A 25,705-nucleotide genomic window follows, 5' to 3' on the forward strand; every position below is an offset into this window, starting at 1 on the left:
GCCCTCAACCACGCACATCATGACTCGCTTCTGTATTCTATGGGGGGGGGGGGTTGTTGTTGACAAGAAAAGGCAAAGAGCCACATTAGGCTACAGGTGAACATTGAGAACACCATGCTAAACCAATCAAAAAGGACAAACCCTACATGATTCCACTTATACGTGTCTGAGGTGTGTAGTGAAGTCCAGTTCACGGAGCTGGAAATCAGAAGGGTGGCCGCCAGGGGCTGTGGGGGCGGGAGGAGGGAATGGGGAGGTGTTTAATGGGTATGGAGCTGCAGCTTTACAAGATGAACAGAGTGCTAGCAATGTTTGCACAACAGCGTGAGGGTATGCTTAATGCCATCAAACAAAGGCACTTACAATGGTTAAGATGACAAATACTGTGTGGCATGTATCCTAACACAAGGAAAAAAATTGTTCTGAAGTGAATGACTGCCTATCTTACTCCAGCGTAGCTAGTTCAATAGGCAACAATGAGAGAGATAATGAAAATAACATGGATTTCTAGGATGGGGCTTCATCTTCGGGAACACTTAGGTACTGTCCACTACAGTCCTCAATTTACAAATGGTGAAAGGGAGGTGACAGGGATGAGGACTTGCCAAGGCTTGCCCTCCTCCTATGAGGTGGGCTGAGAATGGAACTCACAGGTCACTCTGACTCCATTCAAGAGCCTGGAAGCCCCACGCGACTCTCAGCGTGGAAACTCAGCTTACAGCAACAAAGCAAGTGACCGTGCGGACAGGGACATGTCTGGACATCTCCAGGTCACTGACTTGCCGCAACATATTATACCAACACGTACAGCACGTATATGTAATGGCAGAAAGTTCTGGCAACGAATTTGTGGAGAAAACTCCATGCTTCCCCGCTCTGCACACTATAAGGATACTTCAAAAAATTCATGGAAATGAGACTAAAACAAGTTTCTTTATTGCAAAAAATATTATCATCAATACATATGAGGGTCTTCAAAGATTTCATGGGAAATGCATATTATGAAAAAACTACCCAAAAGTTTTGTTATTTGTACTATGTATCTTTTGTATTTCATTGCCCCACAAACTTTCTGAAGTACCCTCATATGTGCAGCGAGCTAGCCAGAGAATAAATTTTTGCTTTGCCAGGCACACCCCCAAACATGCGCCTACTGAAAGCTTGTCCCTAGCAGCTTTGAGGGTCTGTGAGCTCAGAGAAAACCTCTGCCACGTGGGCTCCTGGGCTCCACCTTGGACTGTACCGTGAAAAGCAAGGAGCTTGGGGTACGGAAGGAGAACTCAGAGAGCAGCAGTAGGCTCTGGGAATGTAACTGCAAGTGAGATGCCCACCCCGAGGCCAGCGGGAGATCCAGGGAGTGAAGGTGGATGTGCTACCTGCATTTCCAGTCTGCAGAGTAGCCAGCCTCGCGCTAAAGCAGCCCAGAGAAAAGCCCTGTGCGTGAGCAGGGCCTAGATGCTGCAACTCTGACCCTCACCTGCCGATCTGTACCCCCAACCTTGTTCTCACTTCTGCCCTGGACAGAAGTGGCTGGTACCTCTAGACAGCTTTGCTGGAGGACAATTCCCTCCCCACCCTCCTCCTGAGGTCTGGGCACTGGATCCTGTCCCGTGTCCCCTGACCACAGCATTCCCGCCCCCGGTCCCAAGAGCCGGGCAGTACCTGGTGTGTGTCAGTGGGCCCACTGGTCGCTCGGGCCTTCTCGGGGGCAGTGCGCCAGGTCTGCTCAGAGAATTGGTCTTAGGTGGCCGAGGCTTTTTTGGTGGGATGGCAGGAACGGAGGGCTTCTGTAAGTCCAGTTTTTGCTCCCTCTCTGGTCTGTCTTTAAATCATTGTTGAACAACGCATAAAGAAAACAGACAGATCTAGTGTAAGTGACCATGCTTAGATACGGATCGCTTATTTCTTGCTTGAAAAAAACATGATGTCACTCCTGAAGGTGAAATAGAAGGTAAAGAGTATTACTTACTCTTCGTCAAGTTAGAAAGAGCCCTATGGAGCCGTGGCTCACTGTTTCCTTCTTTCCACACCTTTCCTCCCTTTGTTCCTCTGCAAACTCCTATTCATCCATCAAAGCCTGGCAGAGACATGGCACCATGGCGTTCTCTTCTCAAGAGCTGGACCAAGCTCAAAGGCAAACAGGCTCCAAGCCTGGTCATGTCCCTCTGATCCTGTGTGGTACTGGTGCACAAAAGTGCTCAGTAGATGGCTGATAGGTTTAGTAAATGGCCCAGAGGACCCACTGGGTATGGGGAGGAAAAGGGGCTGACACCTCTGAATGGTCTCTGAAAAGGGCCATGAGCCAATAAAAGGAGGAGTGTCTCAGGGAGCAATTAGTTCTGAAATCTTGTGCAGTCTGAACTGCGAAGGCAACCTGGGAATTCACAGGTGCAGTCCTCTCTTGGCAGCTTCAGGGGACTGGTTCCAGGACTCCCTGAGGACACCCACATCCATGGGCAGCCGAGTCCCTTGTATAAAAATGGCACAGTATTTACATCTAACCTACACATATGCTCCCTTATCTCTAGACGGCTTCTAATATCTAACACAGCTTAAATACTATGCCGGCAGGAGTTATGCTCTATTGTTTAGAGAATAATGACAAAAAGAAGTCTATCCATGTTCAGTACAAGTGCAATTTTTTCCCCAAGTATTTTCAATTTGTACTTGGCTCAACCCATGGATGTGGAACCCGCATGGGAAATTCCCATTATCTTTTCATCTCATTTTCCACAAGCCATTTGAAGCCCCTCATTTTAGGTTTCAAGGCTTTTTTGGAGTCAGAGCTCTCAGAATGAAACTGAAGCCAGGCCTCTTGGTCAAACTGTGCAGTGCTCAGCGACAGCTTCAAGTTCTGTTCCCAAATGGCCTTGTCCCACGCATACTATGGAAAGTTCACATCCACATTCTTCTTCGTAAAGACAGAACTTCAGAGAGCTGCCCACTGAAGTGCAAGCAGGTTCTCTTTGCTTACTTGCAAGATGGGACTCAGAACATCTTTTACTTGCAAGCACAAACTCATGTTGTTTGGATGCTCAGGCTGATTGGCACAAGCTTCAAAAACCCATTAGAGGGGCAGATGGTTGACAGAGTGGTTAAGACATGACTTGGAACACCCCCATCCCATCGGAGTGCCTGGGTGTGAGTTCTGGCTCTGCTTCCAATTCCAGCTTCCTGCTAATGCACGCCCCATGGGGCAGCAGGCGACAGCTCAAGTGCCTGGGTCTCTGCCACTCACACAGGAGACCTGGACTGAGTTCTGTGCTCCTGGCTTCAGTCTGCCTCAGCTCTGGTTGCTGCAGGCATTTCGGGAGTGAACCAGCAGATGAATGATCCATCTATCTCTCTCTCTCTCTCGGTATCTCTCTCTCCCCCACCCCTACCCCGAGTCTATTTCTCGGTCTTTCAGATGCATAAAAATAAATACTATTTAAATAATTAAATACTTTCAAAAAGATCCATCAGGTGTTGGGCAAGTATCACTGCATGCAACACCACAATGCTTCTGTGGGAGAAGCACACCCCAGCCAGGAATGCTGGGAATTCACTTTCTGGCACCCAGGGCCCAGAGGAGGAAGGGCTGAGCTAAAATACAAAGAAGAGATTTGTCATGCTGGCAGCAAGACATGGATAAACACTCCATCCTGGAGCCTGCAGAATGAATGTGTATGCGTGTGTGTGTGTGTGTGTGTGCGTGCACGTGCACTGCATGCACACTGACCTAAGAGGGAGGCAAAGTCTCAGGGCCAGGCTGGTTCCCTGGCTGACCATGGCAAAGCACAACAGCTCATGGAGAGGGAAGAACCAAAGGGGTGTGGCTACTTCCTAGCACAAGCCAAGTGCATGTTAGTCAGTATGGAAGCGTTTTCCTCACACAGCTCGCTGTCACCCAGAAACCAGCTACATGTCCTCCATGAGGACAGGGGATGATGCATGGCTACTTCACAACACACTTCCATCCAGGAGTTATTCACACGGTGTACATGCAATGGCTACTTTGTTCACTGAGCTGTGGCGCAGACCTGGCCTTCACAATGAAGTCCTGTAACTCAAGTTCCAACTGCTCACTAAGAATAAAAGAAGCACAATTTAAGAGCTCACAATCGGGGCCGGTGCTGTGGCGTAGCAGGTAAAGCTGCCACCTGCAGCGCCGGCATCCCACATGGGTGCCGGTTCGAGTCCTGGCTGCTGCACTTCCCATCCAGCTCTGTGCTGTGGCCTGGGAAAACAGTGGAAGATGGCCCAGGTTCTTGGGCCCCTGAACCCACGTTTGGGGCCCAGAGGAAGCTCCTGGCTCCTGGCTCCTGGCTCCATATTCACATAGCTCTGGCTGTTGCAGCCATCTGGGGAGTGAACCAGCAGATGGAATCTTTCTCTTTCTTTCTCTCTCTCTCTCTGTCTCTCTCTGTCTCTCTCTGCCTCTGTGTAACTCTGCCTTTCAAATAAATAAATAAATCTAAAAAAAAAAAAAAAGAGAGTTCACAATGTTGGCAAAAAGTCTGGCTGGCTGATAAAAAATTAAATTTCACAATACGACCTCATGAGGCCGCCAAGGAGCAGCTCCAAATAATTACGTTCATTAATTCAGCATCTCTCTTGTGACTTCAAAATAACTGCTTTTTAAAATGGAATTGCCTCAGTCTCCTGTTCATAATAATAGTAGAGCACTTTCCCCACAGAAATGTCTCACCAATCAACTCTTAGACGCCTCCCCAGCAAGCAGATTTCTTCTGGAGAGACACTCAGAAGGGCAGGAGTCACACACGTCTGCAAACCTGGCTGCCTGAGACCTCTTAAGCTACTTTCCTGCTGACCTGAGATGTGATCACCTTCAGGGGATTCTGGGCACTGAGTTGTTTCCCCCGTGTTTGCCCTGCCGACCCTCACCTCCCATGCCTCGCTAACACTCCTAAGCAAGGACATGTATCTCTAACATCGCTATCCAGAGGCGCAGGTCATGCAGTGACCCAGGGAGAGAACTGATCATGGGGATGGGAATGTCACTAAGCCACCTCCGTCCACCAAGAGTGAAGGGGCAGCCTGGGGTGCTGGGCCTCAGGCAACACACAGTTGACATCCGCAACTTCAGGGAGCATGGATGGTGGAAAGCCCCAATGCGGTGAGTGGGCTGGCCACCTTTCATTTAATGAGAAATTCCAGCCCTAGAGAGTGCCACGGAACCCTCTCCGATTTCCTTGGAAAGGAGCTATTCAGAAACAGTCAAAACAAAACCAGAATCACCATGTTCCACAGAAAAGGCAAATTCTACGGGTTATCAGGATTAGGCCTGTGACACACAGCTTCGTCTCTTGTCCCAAAAGTGCCAATGAAGAATTGATTTCATACCTTTTTCTTCTGTTCTGTTTGGAAGTGTTTCTGGTCTTTCAGGAGGTATCTTTTTAATTTCATGTTTTCTCTCGGTGGTACCTAGAAGGAGAAGGACAACAGTATCAAAAAATGTTTTCTCTATTCATTTATTAGACACACCAGCATTTAAGTATTTATCAGGTATAGAAAAGTCAACAGTTTGTTTGTTCATGAGTTACTTGGCAAACATGACTGAACAGAGAGGAGTTTCTGGCCTATGTCACTATGTTTGCCTGCCTGTAATCCTAATTTATCAGACTATTAATAACTTCTGGTTTTAAACTTGACTTGCTTTGGCATCAAAATAGTCACAAGGTATCACTGGGTGGGGATGGAGAATGTGCATAAATAAATAAGTCAATTCTCAAAACATATAAATAGGGGGTCACTAGATATCATGCTCTACAAATAAAGATGACTTGGTGACTTGGATCCCATCTTGTAGCAGTTTTAAAACATGGTCTGGAATGGCTTAACATCCTCCTATTAAGAGATGAGGTCAAGATTCCCCCATCTGGAAGGTGGGCAGGCCTTGGGCTGCTTTGACCAGTGGCCAGTGTGATGCCATGGCATTTCTGAGGTAAGTCATAAAAGGCTTGCATAGCTTAGACTTTATTTGCTGGAACACTCAAGTTCCATTTAAGAAGTCAACCAGCTTGGAGAGGCCACATGTAGATAGTCTAGTATACAGCCCCAGCTGAGCCCAGCCTCCCAGCCACCCTTGCCAAGGAAAGCCAGGCATGTGGATCAAACAGCTATCTTGGAAATGGAGCCTGCAGCCTATCCAGTGTTCCCAGCCAAAGTCCCAGACATGATGGAACAGAGACAAGCCATCCTGGACGTGTTCTGCTCATATCCTTGAACCACAGAATCTGTGAGCATAAGAAGACTGTTTTTTTTTTTTTTTTTTTTTGACAGGCAGAGTGGATAGTGAGAGAGCGAGACAGAGAGAAAGGTCTTCCTTTGCCGTTGGTTCACCCTCCAATGGCCTCCACGGCTGGTGCACTGCGCTGATCCGAAAGCAGGAGCCAGGTGCTTCTGGTCTCCCATGCGGTGCAGGGCCCAAGCACTTGGGCCATCCTCCACTGAACTCCCTGGCCACAGCAGAGAGCTGGACTGGAAGAGGGGCAACCGGGACTAGAACCTGGCGTGCTGGCGCCACAAGGCGGAGGATTAGCCTATTGAGCCGCAGCGCCAGCCAGACTGTTTTATGCCACGAAATCTGGGGTGGTTTGCTAATGAGTACTGGAGCATGACCTTCAGCTGACGGATGTGCAGAGAAGGTAGACGGGTTCTCCCTAAATCCTTTCTGTTGACATCTGAATCCCTTCAGAATGACATCTTTTCAAGGGTTCCGCTTAGCATTTCCTCTTTACCCACCTGGTCTGCAGCAGCTGCCTCCCCTGGAGTCCTCATCACTGCCAATGTCCTCAGGCATGTAAGAGCGCTTGGAAAATATTAAAGCACAAGCCAAGCCAAAGTGTTCCTCTTACGGGTGGACCTGGTTGAGTGCTTGACAAACTTCACATGGCCAGCCCCCAAGGTGGGTGCCTGCTACCAAAATCCCAACTACACAAGCTCAGAGGCTACAATAACTTAAAAAAATCTACTGAACACAAAATTTACTTTAATCTCCTTAACAACTGACTACTAACCAAACGCTGTGTCTGATAGCTACCAAGTCCATATTTGATTTTCTGGTCAAATAATCAAGCACAAGGAAAGCTGATGATGGGGAAAATATCAAAGCCTACCTTCCTATCACAAAGCCACTCCCAAGATCGTTCTTCAGGGTAAATGAGCAGTAGCAGTAATCTATGAAGATGAAATGTCACCTTGTTTTGCCCCACAGGGATCCACAATCTCAGTAAAATTGTTTGAGAATAAAAGTGTGCCTAACATGCTACAATGTGGTCTCCTAATGAGAATGAACAAGTTCAGTATCATTTCTAGAGACACAGCAAGAACTGATAATCCTACTCAAGAATCTGAGACTGCGTATGTTCTAGGCTGCCCAAGCCTTGGACTAATCTGTTACCAGGGCCTGTAGGGCAAACGGTCTTCAGAGAAGAGGAAATGAACAGCTTGCTTTAATTCCAGCACAATGAAATATTTATAGGACCAGAACCACTAGGTGGCAAAGTGAAACTGCTCAAGGCAAGCAAGGCTGGGGGCGGAGCGGGAGATGTAATTAACATCCCATTTCAGGGCTCAATCTCTGCCTTTCTCAAGTATGCTAAACGGAATGGGAAAGGAATTGGGGGCCAATTGATTTTTCCCTCAACTTGGCAGGCCAAAAGAACTTTAACTTGCTTTTTTAAAAAAAAGATTTATCCATTCATTTTCAAAGTGAGAGAGAGAGAGAGAGAGAGAGAGAGGGAGGGAGGGTGGGTGGGTGCTGGTTCACTTCCCACATGGTAGCAATGGCCAGCACTGGGCCAGGCTGAAGCCAAGAGCTTCATCTGGGTCTCCCACGTGGGTGCAGGGGCCCAGACACTTGGGCCATTTTCTGCTGCTTTTCCCAGGCAATTAGCAGGGAGCTGGATTGGAAGTGCAGCAGCCGGGACAGGAACCAGTGCCCACATGAGGTGGCGGCGTCAGCAGCTACCCACAATGCCAACCTCAGAACTTTAAATTTCTTAATAAATCTATGAACAAAGCAATCTGGAAATTTATCCACATTTCAAATCTACAGAAATATCACTGTGAATGTGTAGAACTAAAAATATACGTACTCTGTTTTAATTTTTTTAAATGCCACTTAACCAGCTATTCACAGAGGAATTTCACCCCCCTACACATAATTCATTTTAACAATTAGAAAGAGGAATGCAGCCGGTGCCATGGCTCACTTGGCTAATCTTCTGCCTGCGGCACCAGCACACCGGGTTCTAGTCCCAGTTGGGGTGCCGGATTCTGTCCCAGTTGCCCCTCTTCCAGGCCAGCTCTCTGCTGTGGCCCGGGAGTGCAGTGGAGGATGGCCCAAGTGCTTGGGCCCTGCACCCGCATGGGAGACCAGGAGGAAGCACCTGGCTCCGGATCGGGGAGGGAGGGAAGGAGGGAGGGAGGGAGGGAGGGAGGAAAGGAAAGGAAGGAAAGGAAAAGAAAGGAAAAGAAAGAGGAATGCTGCTGGAAATGTGAGTTGTCAGCTTTCAGTATGAGAAGCCAGTGTGCAACGAGTTACCACGTGTCTAACAACACCCATTTTTTCCTATGTTATTCAACTTTAATACCTGAACTGCATAGAGCAAGTAACCTGGACTCTTTCCAGACATAAAAAGGCATCCTGAAGAGGAGTATTTATCACTAGAAAAACAGCTTTCTGTTGGGGTTAACTGAAGCAGGCACCAATTTTGGTTAACCACATGGGAGAGACATGGAAAATTGAGCAACGCTGTACACACACTGCGACACGACACTCCGTGGGAAGCCATCCTGCCCAGGCAGACCCTCGACCAGGCACAGGCGGAGCAGGACAGGCAGAGCCTTCTAGCCTCAAAAGCACTTCATTGAAACAAAACCCAACTGCTTGACTGGAAAGTTCTTTCTGACCATTCTCTTTGGGGGCCTAGATTTTTGCTCCAGATCGGAGACAGACTGGAATGACAGGTTTATTTCTTCAGGAAAAACAGCTGGATATTGAAAAGGTGCCTACTGAGACCAAATTCCCAATTTGGCAATGTGTGGCGTTTGAATCTAGGAATGTTGAACTCTCCCAAGGACAGTTTGAATGCGAGTGAAAAGAAAGATGCACGTTTGACTTGATGGAACAGAAAGGTACCTTACCTGCCCCTGCTTTGATGACAGGAGCGGATGGAGGCGGTGGCTTCTTGGGTCTCTGAAAAATTAATCAAAATTATACCACATGAGATTGTTGGCAAGCCTGGCCTCTTACAAAAGGACCAAAGACACCATTTCTATGTGCACTCTGGACAATTTAGAGATGCCCCCCCCCCTCCAAACTGAGCAATTCTCTCTCTCCAGGGATGTCAGTCTTTGGTACCTTCAGACAAACCTAAAATAAATTCAGTCAGCAAAACAAAATTCGGATCGACAAATGCAACGCCATTTCCCCCTTTCTAAATTTGCAACAGCCTTCTGGAAAAGTGTGGCTCAGCAAAAATGGCCTGAAACCAGCCAGCACAATGGTCCACCCACGCTGAAACCGCATTTGCAATTAAGATTTAATCTGCTCAATAACCAAGGGATTCGAAGAGAGTCGCTGTGAAGATTCAAAATCAGATCTGCTCTGCAGGAGGGGCCTCCAACAAAAGGCAGGCAGAGGGCACGCTCCGGCCAGGTCCAGGTCGGGTGTCAAGTCTTCTGCCCCTTTCTAAGGCTGAGGCGGCCGGGTCATAGGCAAGCCCCCTCCCCCCCCCCCCCCATGTTGTACTCTGTCAACTGGAAGGGAGGTTTTTCTGCACATCAGCTGCTATTTTTCTCTCTCACACTGTCACTCTGTAGGTGACAGAAGCAGCAATGCGATCAATGGCATTCATCCTGGGACTGGTTCCAGGGACGTCACCTAGGATGGACTGCAGGAGGGAGATGGTCAGGCTGGACTTGGCGAATGATTCAGTGGCCAGGGAATGCAGCCAGGACTCCGTTCTTAGACAGCCATGCTAAGGGCACGGGGTGGGGGTGGGGGAGCAAAGGCAAGGGGTGAACTCTCTCAATGTCAAGACTGTTAAGAAAGGGTGGCAATGGAGTGGGTTACAGCCTATGAGTTATGTTGGCCATCACAGTCTTGTGATTTTCAAAAGTCCCACAGGGTTTCTTCTGTTCTTTGGAAACCTACTGTTACCTACTTGTTAGCGAAAACCTGTTTTTTACCACAAGGACCAATAAAAAAAAGTGCCCGTCATGGGTTAACCTGCCAATGCCTGATATAGCACTGGGGGCCTGGGGAGAAATGGTTTTAAGTAAAAACCTAGAGACTACGAGACCCATAAAGGAACTTTCTCAGAGAGCATCAGAGCACGCAGGCTCCAGATTCAATGATATTTTAGTCCCGCTCTTCATGAGCTGCATGACTCAAGTTGCTGTGAGTTAGCAGCACAGCACGGTAGGCAGGAGGGGAGCGTCTGGAATCTGACTGTCTCTACTAATGCTGGCGCTTTCCAACACTAGCCATGGACGCTTGGCAGGCAGCCTCGCCCAGCTGGACCTCCTCATCTCCAAGCGCTCATTAGTAGCCCCTCCCTCCTAGGAGGAGGTGGTGCACAAGCAAGAGTCAGAAAGCACTGACTTGTTTACCCCTTGTGACAAAACTATGAGGTAGTGATACTAGTAAGCCCATTTTACAGACGAAATAATTGAGACTTCAGAAGATGAAGTCATTTCCCAACATCTCCAGGCTATTATGTGAGACAGAAGCGTGGGCTAGGAGCCAAGCTCAGGGCTGTCTGACCCACATACATGCTCTCAACCACCATAAAGGGTCCATTCTGCCAAACAATTTCACAAGACAAACCATCATATGGCCATTAAATTAAAACACACGCAATGAGCTTGCAGAAGCACAGAGAACTGAATTATGTTAGGTACAGGCCCTCCACTGGGTGGATCTGCTTCCGGCTTATGTTCTTACGCTGTGCCTTCCCTTTCTGCCAGCCCCTTTGACTATTTTCCTTTTTGGTCCTCTCTTCTCTTTGTGTAAATTAGACTGGGGACAGATGTATGTTTACCTAATGAAGTTACCATTGAAACTCTGCCAATTAACCTTCCTCTAAGCTCAGGAGCACAAAACTGCCAACACCCTGTGGCCCAATTCTTCTTAGCCAAGCCCCAACAATACCTACCCCTGGACAGCTTCCTCACTCTCTTATTGCTCTGAAAATTTCTGTAACCAATTTCACATGAGGCCATTACCCCCAGCGACCTTGCCTCAAACCAAATTGGAAAAAGACAAGTAAAAGTAGTCATATTTTCCAAGATGACTGGGCAAAGAAAGATAATCTAAGTGTTGTGTCACATTTGGCATGTAGCAGACACATGACATGTGACAGGGCAGAGCGGTGGGGTGGGGCGGAGGGGAGGAGGGGAAATGTTGCGCTCACAGACAGTGTATGAGAAGTGTGGTCACGGCAAGTGTGTGTGTGAAGGTGGCAACGCAGCAGGCAGAGGTGTGAGTCTGTGTTGAGGCCTCGCTTTGAAAGGAAGGAACAGTTTGAGAGCTTCCGTCTTGCATCTAACCAGGCTTGACCAGCGCTGGCCAGGTGCCTCCTTTGCTTGTTAGCAGAGTAGGCTTACAGGCTCATTGTTTCTCTCTGGTTCCATCAGACCTCGCCCTCCCGCCTCCTTGGACGAGGAGAGATGCCACATCTCCAAACAGGATATCTTTTAAGGTAGCTGAAAACAAAAATTATGGTCAAAGTTCCAGGCCGTTCTAGACTGCCCCCTAAAGGATCACTAGGGCACTGCACAGGGGCCCTAAAACACATGAGCGCATTCTGTCGCTTGTCTTTGAGATGCCCAGTTGTGGCTGGCTAACGGAGATGGCACTGGGCATCTGCCAGTTTAAGCAGTAGCTCAAGGTTTCCTGTGGGGTTTAACAGCAATGAGACACTAACCAGCTCCTATACCGGCACAGGTAGAAACATTCTTTCAATTCAGGCAAGTATTTTGAATTTTGAATTTTGAATTTTTAGAGGCACTTGCTCGATTCATTCTGTTTAGCCCTACCTTCCTGGTGAAAGTAAAACACTCTAAACTCAGGTGACTTCAGCCTGCTCCATTTTCGGTAAACGCTAAAAAAAAAATTGGTGCATGTTAAAGCTATAAGTGATGAGTCACAGGGCTCCCCCTTTACACCTGTGCAAACCGAGGCCCACGGGGGCTGTGTCAACAGCTAGCTGGCAGCAAGAGGGGGCTTAGACCTCACGTCTCTTGATGTCCAGACTGCAGGAATTCATTCTGAAAGTGCCGACATGACAATGTCAATGGCAGAATCAGTGATCCAATGTTTCCTGATCTCTGGGAGAGTCGAATGCCTTCTGTGGCCATCAAGTGTACAGGGCACACAGGCCTTAATGCACCCAGATCCATCTGCCTGTTTGTTGACTTGCTGGCTCAGACCGAGATGAAAACCCATGCTTCAAAGGACAGATTGGCGAGATTGGATTTTTAGCATTATGCTACCAGAAAGCAAAGAGATCTGAGGGCTCCAGAGGAGACAGCTGGAAGGTAAGCTTTGTACCTGCTGAAGGATTTCCGAACTCGCTCAGCTCCTTCGTTTGGCAGGACTGGCCCGTCCCAAGCCAAAGAGCTCATCAGCTGGCCTACGTGTTGCCCCTGGCAGGAATCGTGACGTGCCATTTTGCCTCTTAAGCCAGTCTGTGCTTTCTGAGTTCTGGCCCCAGAGATGTGAGCTGCTGCAAATAGCCAGAGGAGTGTACCCTGAGGGCTCAGCACCCTTCAGGGGCTGTCTTGGTCCATTTTCTGTTGCTATAACGGACATGCGAGATGGGGAAATTTATAAAGAAAAAGGTTTCTTCTTCCTTCTTTTGGAAACCCAAGAGAGTGGGCTACTATCTTCCTGGCTTCTGGCGAAGGCCCCTTGCTGCCTCAACTCATGGTGGGAAGTGGAAAGACAACCGGGTACACGCAAAAGGAACCAGTGTGTGAGAGACTGAGGGGAGGGGCCAGGAAGGAATCCACTCCTGTGGCACAATCCCAAGACAACTCACCCAGTGTGTCCAGTAATCCGCTCTGGAGGGCAGAGCCCCCATGACCCTGAATCCCTCTTACAGTCATACCACCTCTCAACACTGCTCGGCTAGGGATGCAGCTACAAGATGGGTTTTGGTGGGGACAGACCATATTCAAACCATGGCAGGGGGCCTTTGTTGGACAAGGATGGTTAAGATCTTAGAAACAAACTGCAGCTGGATTTTGACTGACTTTGGATCTTGGGAAGCTCCGCAAGTATCAGAAGTGTCCGCGTGTGAAGCTGAAGAGGGGACGTAAGTACACACTTCCTGACCAGGACACCCCCTCAACAGATCTAGAAACACATCAGGAGGCCAATGCTCTGACTTTCCCATAAGTGCCTGGAGGAGCAGCCATCTCTGTGCAGGGTGTAGCCGGCGCTATGCTCTGGGTGATAACCACGTCTGTAACTGCACCTCGGAGCCCTCCAGAGTGCCCACGACTGCCTGCCCTGCCACGCGCACAGAGATCCCAGGGAGCCACTGTGCAACTTGCCCCTTGGGGGGACTCTCTCGAGTTTCCTCCACTAGCCTCCAGCCAGTGGCCTACATGCATGGGCCCCCCTCTTGGCTGGGCCCATCCAGAATGATGGCGTACTGGGTGGTCAGCCAGGTTTTGGCATTCGGCTCCTCGGCTCACTCCTTCACTCCATCAACCCTACCCTGGAAATGATGACTTAATTGTATGTCCAACCCAAAGTCCAGATGGAAGGACCTAGGCCCCCGTTGTCTGGAAAGGGGGCCCTGACAAGATCCCAGCTTCCCCCTCCACCCTGCATTCTTCTTCCTCTTTCACACCAGTATAAGAGACAGCAGCAAACAGGAGAGGAAGAGAAGGAAGGAAGGAAAACAGACTTTATCAACCAGGTTGCTATGTGAGTTAAGGTAAGGGACGTCCTAAGAACTTGGTCAAGAGAAAATAGAGTTATAGCAGCAAAATTCACACACGGTGGGCCAGCCACTGTGGGAATGAAGCAAGTGACTTCCTCTTCTGTGCAAGTTTCGAACCTGGAAAGCTTCTGCTTTCAAGGGGCAGGTTGGCACACAACTCTAATCGAGAATGTAGGAAACTGCACAGATACTATCCCCATGTGTCTGGAGATGGACGTGAACAGGAAGGGTCTGGTCAGTCAGGAAAATGGAGAAGAAAGACCAAGCTGAGGCCAACAGAGATGCTCTCGCAAGCAGTGTGTGGGCTTCACTGAATTCAGCATATGGCGCTCTTGGCAAAGCTTTCTCTCCGGTGTGTGACGTGGCCTCCAGCAATACCTGCCAGATCTTTGGTCAGGACAACAGATTCCTCTCATTTAGATTCCTTGCCTTCCCAGATAAACGGAGCTTCTGGTGGAATCTGGCTTCTAGGGACTCGGGCCCACAGGGGCAAAGGCCCAGGGAAGGCACGTGCTGCCTTCCAGTCTGGCTGACACCTCAGTTCTTGTTGCGATTCTAAGCTGGCAGCCTCTTACCCACACAAATTTGCAAGTTGGCAAAGGCGAGCCTGCAACCCAGTCACAGGGCCACTTTGGCGGGCAGGTTTCGGAGTCTCTCCAGCCATGAAGGGACCTTCCACTGTGGAGCACGGCCGGGGAAAGTGCTAGGGGAGCCCTGGCAACACCCTCATCCTTGACAAGGCAAGGAGCCCTCCAGTCCACACACGCCAGAGCAGGGGCACCACTGCGGTCATCTGGACTCTCTCCTAAAAGAACCAGAGCCTGAGACTTTCCTAAACTACGATTTTTCAGAAGAACCACTCTCCATGGTTTCCTTTTGAAACGAGAAGTTGCAGGCCGGCGCTGCGGCTCACTATGCTAATCTTCCGCCTTGCGGCACCGGCACACCGGGTTCTAGTCCCGGTGCCGGATTCTGTCCCGGTTGCCCCTCTTCCAGGCCAGCTCTCTGCTGTGGCCAGGGAGTGCAGTGGAGGATGGCCCAAGTCCTTGGGCCTGCACCCCATGGGAGACCAGGAGAAGCACCTGGCTCCTGCCATCGGATCAGCGTGGTGCGCCGGCTGCAGCACGCCAGCCGCAGCGGCCATTGGAGGGTGAACCAACGGCAAAGGAAGACCTTTCTCTGTCTCTCTCTCTCACTGTCCACTCTACGTGTCAAAAAGAAAAAAAAAAAGAAATGAGAAGCTACAGGTGCTGCTCTTGGGAGTCCAAGCTTCCTGCTGTGCTGTGGTGACAACCACAGAGTCCACACACTGTTGCATTCGAGCCCTCTGAATATTTCTACTTCATTCTGCTATTCCGTTTTACTGTCAGGGCTCAAAATAAGCAGCCAGCCCTGGAATCGAGGCTCTCCCTTTCACCGCTTACACAACTTCTCTAAAAGATGCACCAAGGATCCAGGAGCGCTCTCCTGCAATACCCTGGGGTGAAGCTCCAAGGCATTTGTCACCTGGGTGACGCTCTGGGAAAGAAAGACCACCAGGAATTCCAAAAGGCCTAGTGGTGAGCAGCCGGATCCACACGCCAGCAGAAAACACGGCAGCCTCATCAGAATGCTCCCGTGCTGCCTACAGAGTCAGAGGCCTTGCCGTTGAAACCCGCTGCTTGCCGCTGTCTCCCCTAATCGGCGCAGGCCGCCCTCTTCTCTGGGTGAGCGATGTAGCCCCTGTCGCTGGCAAGACAAGAAGACATCTGCTGAAACTGGTGGCACAATGCTTCAGACTCTGCCATTCACCAAGTGCCTCCGTGTTAATGATTCTAATCAGCCTTACAATGTCAACTCAGCAAATGGCAGCCCCAAGCCCAGTCACGTTGTCACCAGCTCTCCAGCACCCTGGTGCAGCAGAACCAGGGCCAAGCGGGCCGGCTGGGACTCTAGGCCACGGGGATGCAAAGGGATCTTATACTTTGAATTTGCTCAAAGCTGAATGTCACATTACACAATCATTCCGCAGCTCTAGGTATTACCTTGTCTGACAGGTACACTATTGTTTCCCTCAAAACTGGGTTTTCTGCTCCCTGGGGACAGAGCCAAAAGACCCATCAGACATGGGGGCTGCCTGCCTGGGGCTGAAGGGATGTCCATGGGGCCCCAAGGAGTGTGCGTGCCCCAACAGCAACCCAGGCCGAGTCTGCTTATCACAGACAACCTCGCTCTAGCAGTGGAAGTGCTTCCCTGAATACCTTACGTAACACGGAGTTTCTAGAAGGGCATCCATGGAGTCTCTTTTGCCTGAGTGCCTTTACTGCCCCACTAAAATCTGCCCAGGGAACTAGCAGGCAAGATGCCACAAGGGGGCAAGCGCAGGCTTCACCCACAGCTTAAATGCATGATCCCGATTTTACTTTAGCCTTCAAAACCATACTGCCTATGACCACAAAAATACTTAACTACGTGAGGCAATGCAGATGTTAATTAGCTAGATTTAGTCATACCGTATACATAATGTACACATGCAAACAGATCACCGGAGAATCTTGTGAAAACGCAGACTCAGATGCACCAAGTCTGGGATGGGGTCTAACAAACCCCTGGCCGATGTTAATGCTACATCAAGGATCTAGAAAACATTTAGAAGCAAAATCCAGATTCTTTACAATCCAAACTCAGATTCTAAGAGAGAATCCTTCAATTGAACAACACAAAAAAGAAAGCTATTAAGAAGCCTAAAAAGTGTGTTCTTGGGCTTCAAACCAATCTAAAAGTCTACAGGGCACAACCTCAGCAAGTGCCAGAATCATCAAGCTTCTTAAAGAACCATTTACCTAAATAGTGCACACTCCATTAAATGCTAGGTTAGCATCCTTGGCAAGCCATCCACTAGCAGTGTAGCTATCCATCCCACACATCCTTGGTTATGTGGCAAGGCCGGGCTCAGCGTGGTCCAGTAATGGAGCCCCCAAGGGCATAAAGAGGGCCCAGGCATGGAAAGGTAGGCAGAAGTCATGCACAGGGCTGAATCAAGAGCCCTGAGGTGGATAACAGGATGGGTGAGACCAAATCACTACCCCCTCATACCATAAAGTTCTTGCACATTCCTGGCTATGTCACCACCCCCAAGGACCGGGCTATGCGGGACACAGGCAGTTCGCTTACCAGATGGAGCACTTCGGGGTCTCACAGTTTATCTGAGCTCTCAAAGCTGCCACATACTAAACAGAGTACCTCACACACATCACCTGGTTCATACACACAACAATCCTAGAGTAAGGATCACTGTTGCCAACTGACAGATGAGTCCTACAATGAACTTGTGTAGGGCACAGGGCAGCCAGGGGCTCAGAACTGGGCCCACAGAAAATACAAGTGCCAACGTCCTAAGCATGACCCCAGATTTCCCCTATCCCGCATCCCAAGTCCCATCATGGGAGCGTGACTATGACAGCGTGAGTGGGGTGGGGGTGGGGCATGGAGATGAAAGCCCTAGAGACTTACATTCCCTTCCTTGTCAAAGTCCGGTGGAAGCAGTTTCACAAAGTTATCAGGGAACACTCCGCGTCTGCCGTTGAGCTCTCCTTCCCACCAGCCTACGTCGATGCAGTCCTAGGAACCAGAGAGCAGAGAGTGAGAAATGGGGGCAAGCAACCTCCAGCGGGGTCTGCCATCACCCTTCCAGGCAACGGAGGCCCCTCCCTCAAAGCTGATGTCAGTGTGACTATGGTTACTCAGTGAGCACAGACCCCGAAGTCAGAGAGACCAAAAGTGCTAGAGCTGCCAATAGGGACTCAAAACCTAACGCTGCGAGGCCGGCACTGTGGTGTAGCGGATTAAAGCCCCAGCCTGAAGTGCCGGCATCCCATATGAGTGCCGGTTCGAGTCCCAGCTGCTCCTCTTCCCACCCTCTCTGCTGTGGCCTGGGAAAGCAGTGGAAGATGGCCCAGGTGCTTGGGCCCCTGCACCCACGTGGGAGACCCAGAGGTAGCTCCTGGCTCCTGGCTTCAGATCAGCACAGCTCTGGCCACTGCAATCATTTGGGGAGTGAACCAGAGGATGGAAGACCTCTCTCTCTGTCTCTACCTCTCTCTGTAACTCTGTCTTTCAAATAAATAAAATAAATCTTAAAAAAAAAAAAAAACGGTGCTTTCAGAGGCCCTGATGCAATCAGGTCATCACCCCCCCCCCCCTTTAAGGATGAGACACTACCTATTTTATTCATTTTTATTTTACTGAAATAATATCATTTCATTAATTGTAACGGTGGCTGAGAAAATATCACATGCACAAATAGCTTCTTTGATCGTCTGCCACAAAGCTTGTGAAAATGAAAAAGGCTTCACGACAGGCAGCCAAGCGGAAGAGGAAGCCCACGTCACAGCAGCAAGCTCGTCAGCACGCCCTTCTCCTTCCCCCTCCCCCCTCCCCCCTCCCACGTTGAGGGCCAAGCTATCCCCATGAAAAGCCCTTCCTCCACCTGCCAGAGCGCCACATTGGCTTATTCACTGAATAAACCCATTCATTCTTCCAGATGCAACCTGCTTCCCTCTGAATAATTTCTACTCTGTCCATTCATTCGTCAATCCTGTCCAGGGAGAGGGAACAAGCAGGAGCCTGGCCTTCTCCAAGCTTCCATCCTGAGCCTACATGGCCCCATGTTCTAGTGGACACTCAACCTCCAGCCAAAAAACCACTTCTAATTTTTCCCATTTTCAGTTGACTGGAAGTCCAACTCCTTCCAACAGATCTCACATCTCTTCTCTAGGTCCAATGCTACTTCCACCCCTGATCCAGGACTTTCCCGGCCTGCTGGAAACCTCCCCATTTGAGTATCACTTCCCTGCCCAATGCATGTACAGTATACCTACTGGTGTCAAATATGGGATGTTGAGGAAAAGCCCCATCTTCAGATTTGTAGTCAACAACTTCCAGCTGACACCCACTTTTCAGATCACAGCTGAAGCAAGGAGGTGGTCAAGCAAGAGAGGAGGTGACACTGAGGGCCCATGGAGAGATCTCAGGGTCCTCAACAATACTTGATGGGGTTGGTGAAATGTTCAGGACAGCTCAAGCATTACGTGTGAGCTGGCCTAGGGCTCGCATATGGCTCCTCAAGGGCCATGAAGTGTGGCTCACTGGACCTTGCCACACCAGACTTTCTAGCGAGGTGAGGAGCACAGACTTGCTTGCTGCTAGACTTCCAGCCCTTTGCACAGTGCGCCACATGATACTCCCATGACGACTCTTGAACCCTGAGTTCTGTCATCTCCTGCAGCCCAATACTTAGATTACTACGGGGCAAGATGGCTTCTCTCTAGCTGAACTTCTGGGGATTTTAAATAAGTCAGCATAGGGGCCACCTCAGGTGGGAAATAAATGATCACCACCTTCTACTCCTCCAGGTGTATCTGTTACAAGGATACAATGACCCCTTAGAAGCGAATGCAGTTTTTAGACTTTGTTCCTTAGTGGTAGATTATAAATTCTAGTGTCAACCAAAACCAAACAAAGAAACTTAGAGAATCAAGTTCAGATTTATGCAGGAAAAAAAGATCTCCAACATGAGAAAGCTTATTTTTCTGGGAAAATGCCAATGAGAAGTTCAGGTCAATAGTCTGGTCCTGCCTGTGTCTCAGCATCCCCTAGACAACCTAGCATTAGTCCCCAAAGAAGGGAATTTCAAACACGGAAGGTAATGGCAGGATTTATTGGCTTCTGAGGTTCTTGTGACCCCAAGGTGTTATAAATTCCATCAATAACACCAGAAGAACTTCATATGAAGGCAGGAGATAGAATTTTTTCACCTCTTCCATCTTTAAAAATTTAAAGAAAAGTCTTTCCATCCAGAAGGTTCTGCTTCCAAAGAGAGTTCTAGCACCTTTAAAAAATTTTTTAATTTTTATTGTTAAAGATTTATTCTATTTATTTGAAAGACAAAATGACAGAGAGAGAGGGAGAGGGAAAGAGAGAGAACAGAACGGTCTTCCATCTACTGGTTCACTTCCCAAATGGCCACAATGGCCAGAACTGAGTGGATCCAAAGCCAGGAACTTCTTCTGGGTCTCCCACGTGGGTGCAGGGACCCCAGGACTTGGGCCATCCTCTGCTACTTTCCCAGGTGCATTAGCAGGAAGCTGGATCAGAAGTAGAGCAGCTGAGACTCGAACCAGTGCCCATATGGGATGGCGGCACTGCAGGCTGGGGCTTTAACCCACTGCACCACAGCGCCAGCCCCTCGGACACCTTTTTGTCTCTTCTTGTTTGATATATCTTTCTCATCTTCAAAACCTAACTTCAAACTCACCTTTAGGAAAGGTGACTCTAATGAATGCTTTATGTTTTCTCTAACACGCGATACTGTGCTAATTGGCACTTTAATATATTCAATCCAACAAAAGTCTATTAAATGCAGAATATATGTTAAGTTCTATAAGCATTAAACACGTGGAGAACATGGTCCCTACCTCCAGGGAGCTTAGAAATGCACATGAAAGACACAATATTATACTAAGTCCTTCTGGATAACAGGTATCAAATAAGTGCTCAAGGAGAAGTGATGCACTAACAGCTTTTCAGATAATCATAAATCTTTTCATGTATGCAGGGTTTGCTTATGTGAGGACTGGGCTTCCCTCCACCTGCACTTCAGTTCATGGGGCACAAAACTATAGCTCTAAAAGACACTCAACTATGTATAGTGCTGTGTTTCTTTCTAAATGGTGCAAATCCACGCTCCTCCTTAATCTCACCTACACACACACACACACACACACCCCCAACTCAAGAACCTTTCTGCTTCATATGTGAGAAAAACAATAAAGAAAATTTTAATAAGCAAAAACCTATCCAAAATAACTTGAGAACTTATGCACGCCTACAGAGGAAAACAGTGCATAATAACATTAAATCTATCATATCTCCCATTGGTGATGGCTTGGATGGCTCATCTACCCTCTGCTCCTAAGGAAAACACCAACAGCGCTAATCATTGTGTAATTCGAAGCAAGTGAGGGAAAGCACAAAGGGAGAACACAACGTATCTAATTGTTCTCATCAGTGAAAGAATACACACAATGCCCATGGACGAGATCCACACTGTCAAAAACGAAAACTGCCAGTGTGATGAGACTAATGAGATAGGCTAAAAAGGAGCCTGCTGCAGGACCAAACATGGGCACAGGGTCAGGACGCCTGCAGTGGGAGAGAGATTTACAGAGAACCAAGGCATTTTTTCCCCCAGCAACAGAAGCTAATTTAAGGGAAACTGGAATAATTTTGACAGCAAAATGTGAAGTGAAAATAAGTCCTCTTCAACAAAGCAGACAAAAGAGCTAGGCTTCTGATGGCAGTGATGAGAGAACATTATTTGTAGAAGGGCTCTGCTTGCAAAAGTGTAAAATAATAGCAAATTCAATTTATTTATTGAGGACCTAAAATGCACAGGATAGGAGAGCAATCCAGGGGGAAAAAGAAAAACATCATGCCCTCATGGGGCTCTCAAGCTCAGAGCCCAGTGGGAGAGGCAGAGGCAGTGAATCAAGATGGCAAAGGAACACAGGGAGGCGGGCGAGGCTGGACTGAAAACAAATGGGACCAAGAGGAGCAGGACAGCCTGGAAGGGGAGAATCAGAGCATGAACCCAGGCAAAGAGAAAGGTCAAGGGCTGGAGCGCAGAGTGTGAAGGGAGAGAAGAAGGGGAGCAGGAAGCTATAAAAAGAACATTCAGGACAGTGCCGCGGCTCACTAGGCTAATCCTCCGCCTATGGCGCCGGCACACCGGGTTCTAGTCCTGGTCGGGACACCGGATTCTGTCCTGGTTGCCCCTCTTCCAGACCAGCTCTCTGCTGTGGCCCAGGAGTGCAGTGGAGGATGGCCCAAGTACTTGGGCCCTGCACCCCATGGGAGACCAGGAGAAGCACCTGGCTCCTGCCTTTGGATCAGCGCGGTGCGCCGGCCGCAGTGTGCTGGCTGCGGCGGCCACTGGAGGGTGAACCAACGGCAAAGGAAGACCTTTCTCTCTGTCTCTCTCTCACTGTCCACTCTGCCTGTAAAAAAAAAAAAAAAAAAAAAAAAAAGAGAACATTCAAGAACTGGAGCTTGGGGGTAGGCATTTGGCTTAATGGTTAAGATGCTGCTTGGGATGCCCACATCCCATATCAGAGTATCTGGATTCAAGTCGTGCTAATGTGTACTGGGGGAGAAAGCAGGTGACAGCTCAAGTTCTTTGTCCCTGCCCCTCAACCTAGACTGAGTTTCCCAGCTCCTGGCTTTGGCCTGGCCCAGCCCCAGCTGCTGTGGGCATCTGGGGAGTGAACCAGAAGATAGGAGATTTCCTTCACTCTTTCTCCTTCTCTTTCCCTCTCACATAAACATCAATGTTAAAAAGAAGAATCGGAGCTTAGAACAAAGGCCTTCAAGCAATGTCTATCCAACAATGTTGTGAAGCATGAAGGCAAGATGGCACCTGTACATGACAGGGCAGAACGGAGGGGCAAGTGATCAGTGATTGGCGAGGCCAGAATGTCATCAGAGAGAAAGCACATGTCCCCAAGGAGGACAGAACGAGCTGAGTGAAGGCAGGACTATGAGGTAATCACTGACTGATGCTGAAAAACATAATTTTGCACAAAATACTATAATTTATTTCAAAGTTGGACAGTATTAATAATTACACTACTATAGGCATGACATGAGACACCAGTCACTCTAGTGGATTTTCAGATTCCAATAAGCATGAGAAAGGGCAGGTGAAGGGAGGACCTCTGAATGCAATGGGAGGTGGCAACACATTAAAGAGACTCTGTAGATGGAAGCTTCTGGAAAAACGATGCTTAGCAATAAGCTCTATTGGCATGAGAGCAGGGGATAAGTGACCTGGACCCTTATCAAGGGCACAGAAAGGTATTTTACTTCTGACACAGACCGACCACTCCTCCATCATCAACTCCTTAAAATGCCCCAAGTGGTTTCCCTGTCTCATCACCAGGCAGGTATTACAGTGAAATAGGCTACTTCTCCTTATCAAATGCAAAGGCTACCAGTAATAATGGAGAACCTTCTGGGTCACAGGGTAGCCTCAGCTTATTTGGTTGGCCATGCTTCAGAGGAGCGTAGGGAGAGAAAGCAGAGTGCCAGTGGGTGCTAGACGGAGTTCAGATTCCTGAAACACGTAAAAACCTCTGCAAGATATAGAATGGCACACCATCACTTGTGACTGTCAGCACTCGGATAATACGGACTAGCCACAGGGTCCTTGAAGGGTAATATGGGCAGGAATGCATCTTAATAGGCTCCCACACATTTGTCACGTGGCCCAGCTCCATTTCCGGGTGCAGATGAGCCACTCCCAGTCCCTGCTGCCTTAGGAGAAATCGTCTGGCAGTGGCTCTCATGCCTGGAGGGGGCCCAGAGGAGGGAGGCCAAGGCCCTGGGTGTGTCGGAGCAGGAGGTCTTGCCCAGATGTCAACATCAGCCTTCAATCTTGCCAGCATGGCCCCGGGTAACCTGGCCCAAGCGCTCAGGCCCTCCGCACAGCTATCACGCCAGGCACTAGCTGAGGGCAACTCCCCGACAGACGGCCTGTGGGCACAGAGAGTGCCACGTGAGCCAGGAGTCAGCAGGGAGACCTAGCGTGTCTACCTCTAGTCTGGACACTTCTGCTCCTTAGAGACCAGCTTGCCACCTGGCATGTTCATTGGTTAAAAGGAGGAGCCACAATCTCCCCTCGGGTTGTTCTGTCAGTAGTGGGAAGCAGTATGTCAGACGAGTGGCCCTCACTCCCAGCAGCATCTTGAGCATTCCCTGGACAGTTTTTAGAAATTCTGATGCCTGGACCAGCCCCCACACCAACAAAATCACAATGTTGGTGGGTACATATAGGAAGTGCTTTTAAAAAGTCCCCAGGTCACTCCAAGGTGCAGGCTGATAAATAAGTGATTTAGATCAGTGCTTCTTGGAAAAAAAAAAACTTTATACATATACATATATCTAATTTTAATGTGCATTCTTCTCACACAGGAATCTTGTAAAGGTGCCATTTCTTACTCAATAGGTCTGGGACAGATCTGAAATTCAGCATTTCTGCTTCCCATGTGGTGCCAATGCCGCTACTCTGTGTGAGGCCCACACTTTGGAGTAGCAAGGGTCTTGGAAATAGTAAACTCCTGGAAAAGGGGGAGCTTGCCTTCAGACCTGTGTAGCCATGCAACACCTAGTACAGTCCCTGACACACATCAGTTCTGAAATGATGGCTGAATGGATGAATGGCTCAATCTTCCCACAGGCTGTTATTCTACTTCTCTCAATTTTCAAGTATCGCAAATGTGCTCAAGAGGCAGACATTTGGCACAGAAGTTAAGATACCACTTGGGATGCCCACATCCCATATTCGAGTGTCTGGTTTGAGTCCCAGCCCTGCATCTAATTCTAGCTTCCTGATAGCATGCATGCTGGGAAGCAGGTGACGGCTCAAGAACTTGGGTCCCTGTCACCCACGTGGGAGACCTGGATGGAGTTCTTGGCTCCTGGCTTTGGCTTGGCCCAGCCCTCACTATTGCAGGCATTTGGGGAGTCAACCAGTAGATGGCAGATCTCTCTTTCTCTGTCTCTCTGCCTTTCAAACACAATGAAAATAAATTTTTTAAAGAAGTGAGGTCCAGTTGAACAAGGAGATGGCAGGTCTAGATGAGCTATACAAAGCGAGCTTCATCTACATGATCAGGCTTACCTGATGACCTGGAATGAACTTATTATTTGCCAGTAATTATGATAAAAACTTTTGAAGTATTCCCAAAATGTAGGCCATGTTCTCCCAGATTTACAAATGTCCTCTCCAAGTTCAAACACGAATATGTAGCTTAGAAATGGTATTTCAAACCAAAAAAATTAAAAGATAAACCTGAGTCCACCACTGGGTCCAAATGAAATAGAAGCGCATTCTGTTCAGTCACATCTCCTGGTAGTCAGCTGTTCCCGTGCGCCCTGGTACCAATTCCCGAGAAGTTATCCAGCGTGGCTGCTTTCATAAACACCTCTGACGACTGAGATATCACTTAGGGAGAAAGTGAGTGTTGTGCAATTTCTTTGTGGCTGTCAAGTGAGCCTCAAAGTGCCCCCAAGGGGGCCTCACACCCTCAGCATCTACCAGCAGTATGGAAAGCTCCGTTTAACATCTCTTAATGAATGCCTTCTGCATGGAACCTCAGGAGGGTGTGGGGGTGCTGCGCAAAGGCTCCACAGAAGCCAACCCCAGGAGCACCAAGCTCTGGCTCGGTTTGTTAACACCTCCCCAAGAGATGCAATTATTCTGGGATTTCTGCTCAGAATTTCCAACGTCTCCCTAAGTCAGTTACTAAGCAGGCTCATCTACATCACAGCTGATGAGGTAAGAGAAGAAAAAGAGAACTCCACTCAGTGTATGAAGAAAGGCCTGGCAAGACCACAGTTAACGTGGGAAGCCCAAGGGAAAAGTCCTGGAGACAAGACTATGCAAGAAGATGTCATATTCCAAACACCAACATCCCAGGGGCTTAAGCAAGTCACTCACTCTTCTGTGATACTAGGTAAGTCATGACTTAGAGTTCACTTCCTTGTAAAAAAACAATTCTGGCTTCTTATTGGCCAACAACATACAGCCTAATTAAGAAGCTTTCCTGCCCATATTACCCCTGAAGGACCCTGTGACTAGTCCATATTATCAGAGTTCTGATCTCTTTCATTCATATATTGTATGACCAGTATAAAAAATG

At 48.7% G+C, this 25,705-nt stretch overlaps 1 protein-coding gene across 14 annotated transcripts in view; it reads right to left on the minus strand.

The window, feature by feature from the left end:
* Positions 1-25,705, minus strand: part of SH3KBP1 (SH3 domain containing kinase binding protein 1) — a 382,152-nt gene that overhangs the window by 60,260 nt on the left and 296,187 nt on the right. For all 14 annotated transcript variants that reach the window (XM_070067164.1, XM_070067168.1, XM_070067166.1 and 11 more), the window contains 4 exons: positions 17,460-17,567; positions 9,154-9,205; positions 5,347-5,427; positions 1,663-1,822 (listed from right to left, as the gene is read on the minus strand). In XM_070067164.1, the coding sequence (XP_069923265.1) occupies positions 1,663-1,822; positions 5,347-5,427; positions 9,154-9,205; positions 17,460-17,567 (401 nt within the window). The remainder of the gene's footprint in view (positions 1-1,662; positions 1,823-5,346; positions 5,428-9,153; positions 9,206-17,459; positions 17,568-25,705) is intronic.

Source organism: Oryctolagus cuniculus, chromosome X (genome assembly GCF_964237555.1).
Source record: "Oryctolagus cuniculus chromosome X, mOryCun1.1, whole genome shotgun sequence".
Lineage (NCBI taxonomy): Eukaryota > Metazoa > Chordata > Mammalia > Lagomorpha > Leporidae > Oryctolagus > Oryctolagus cuniculus.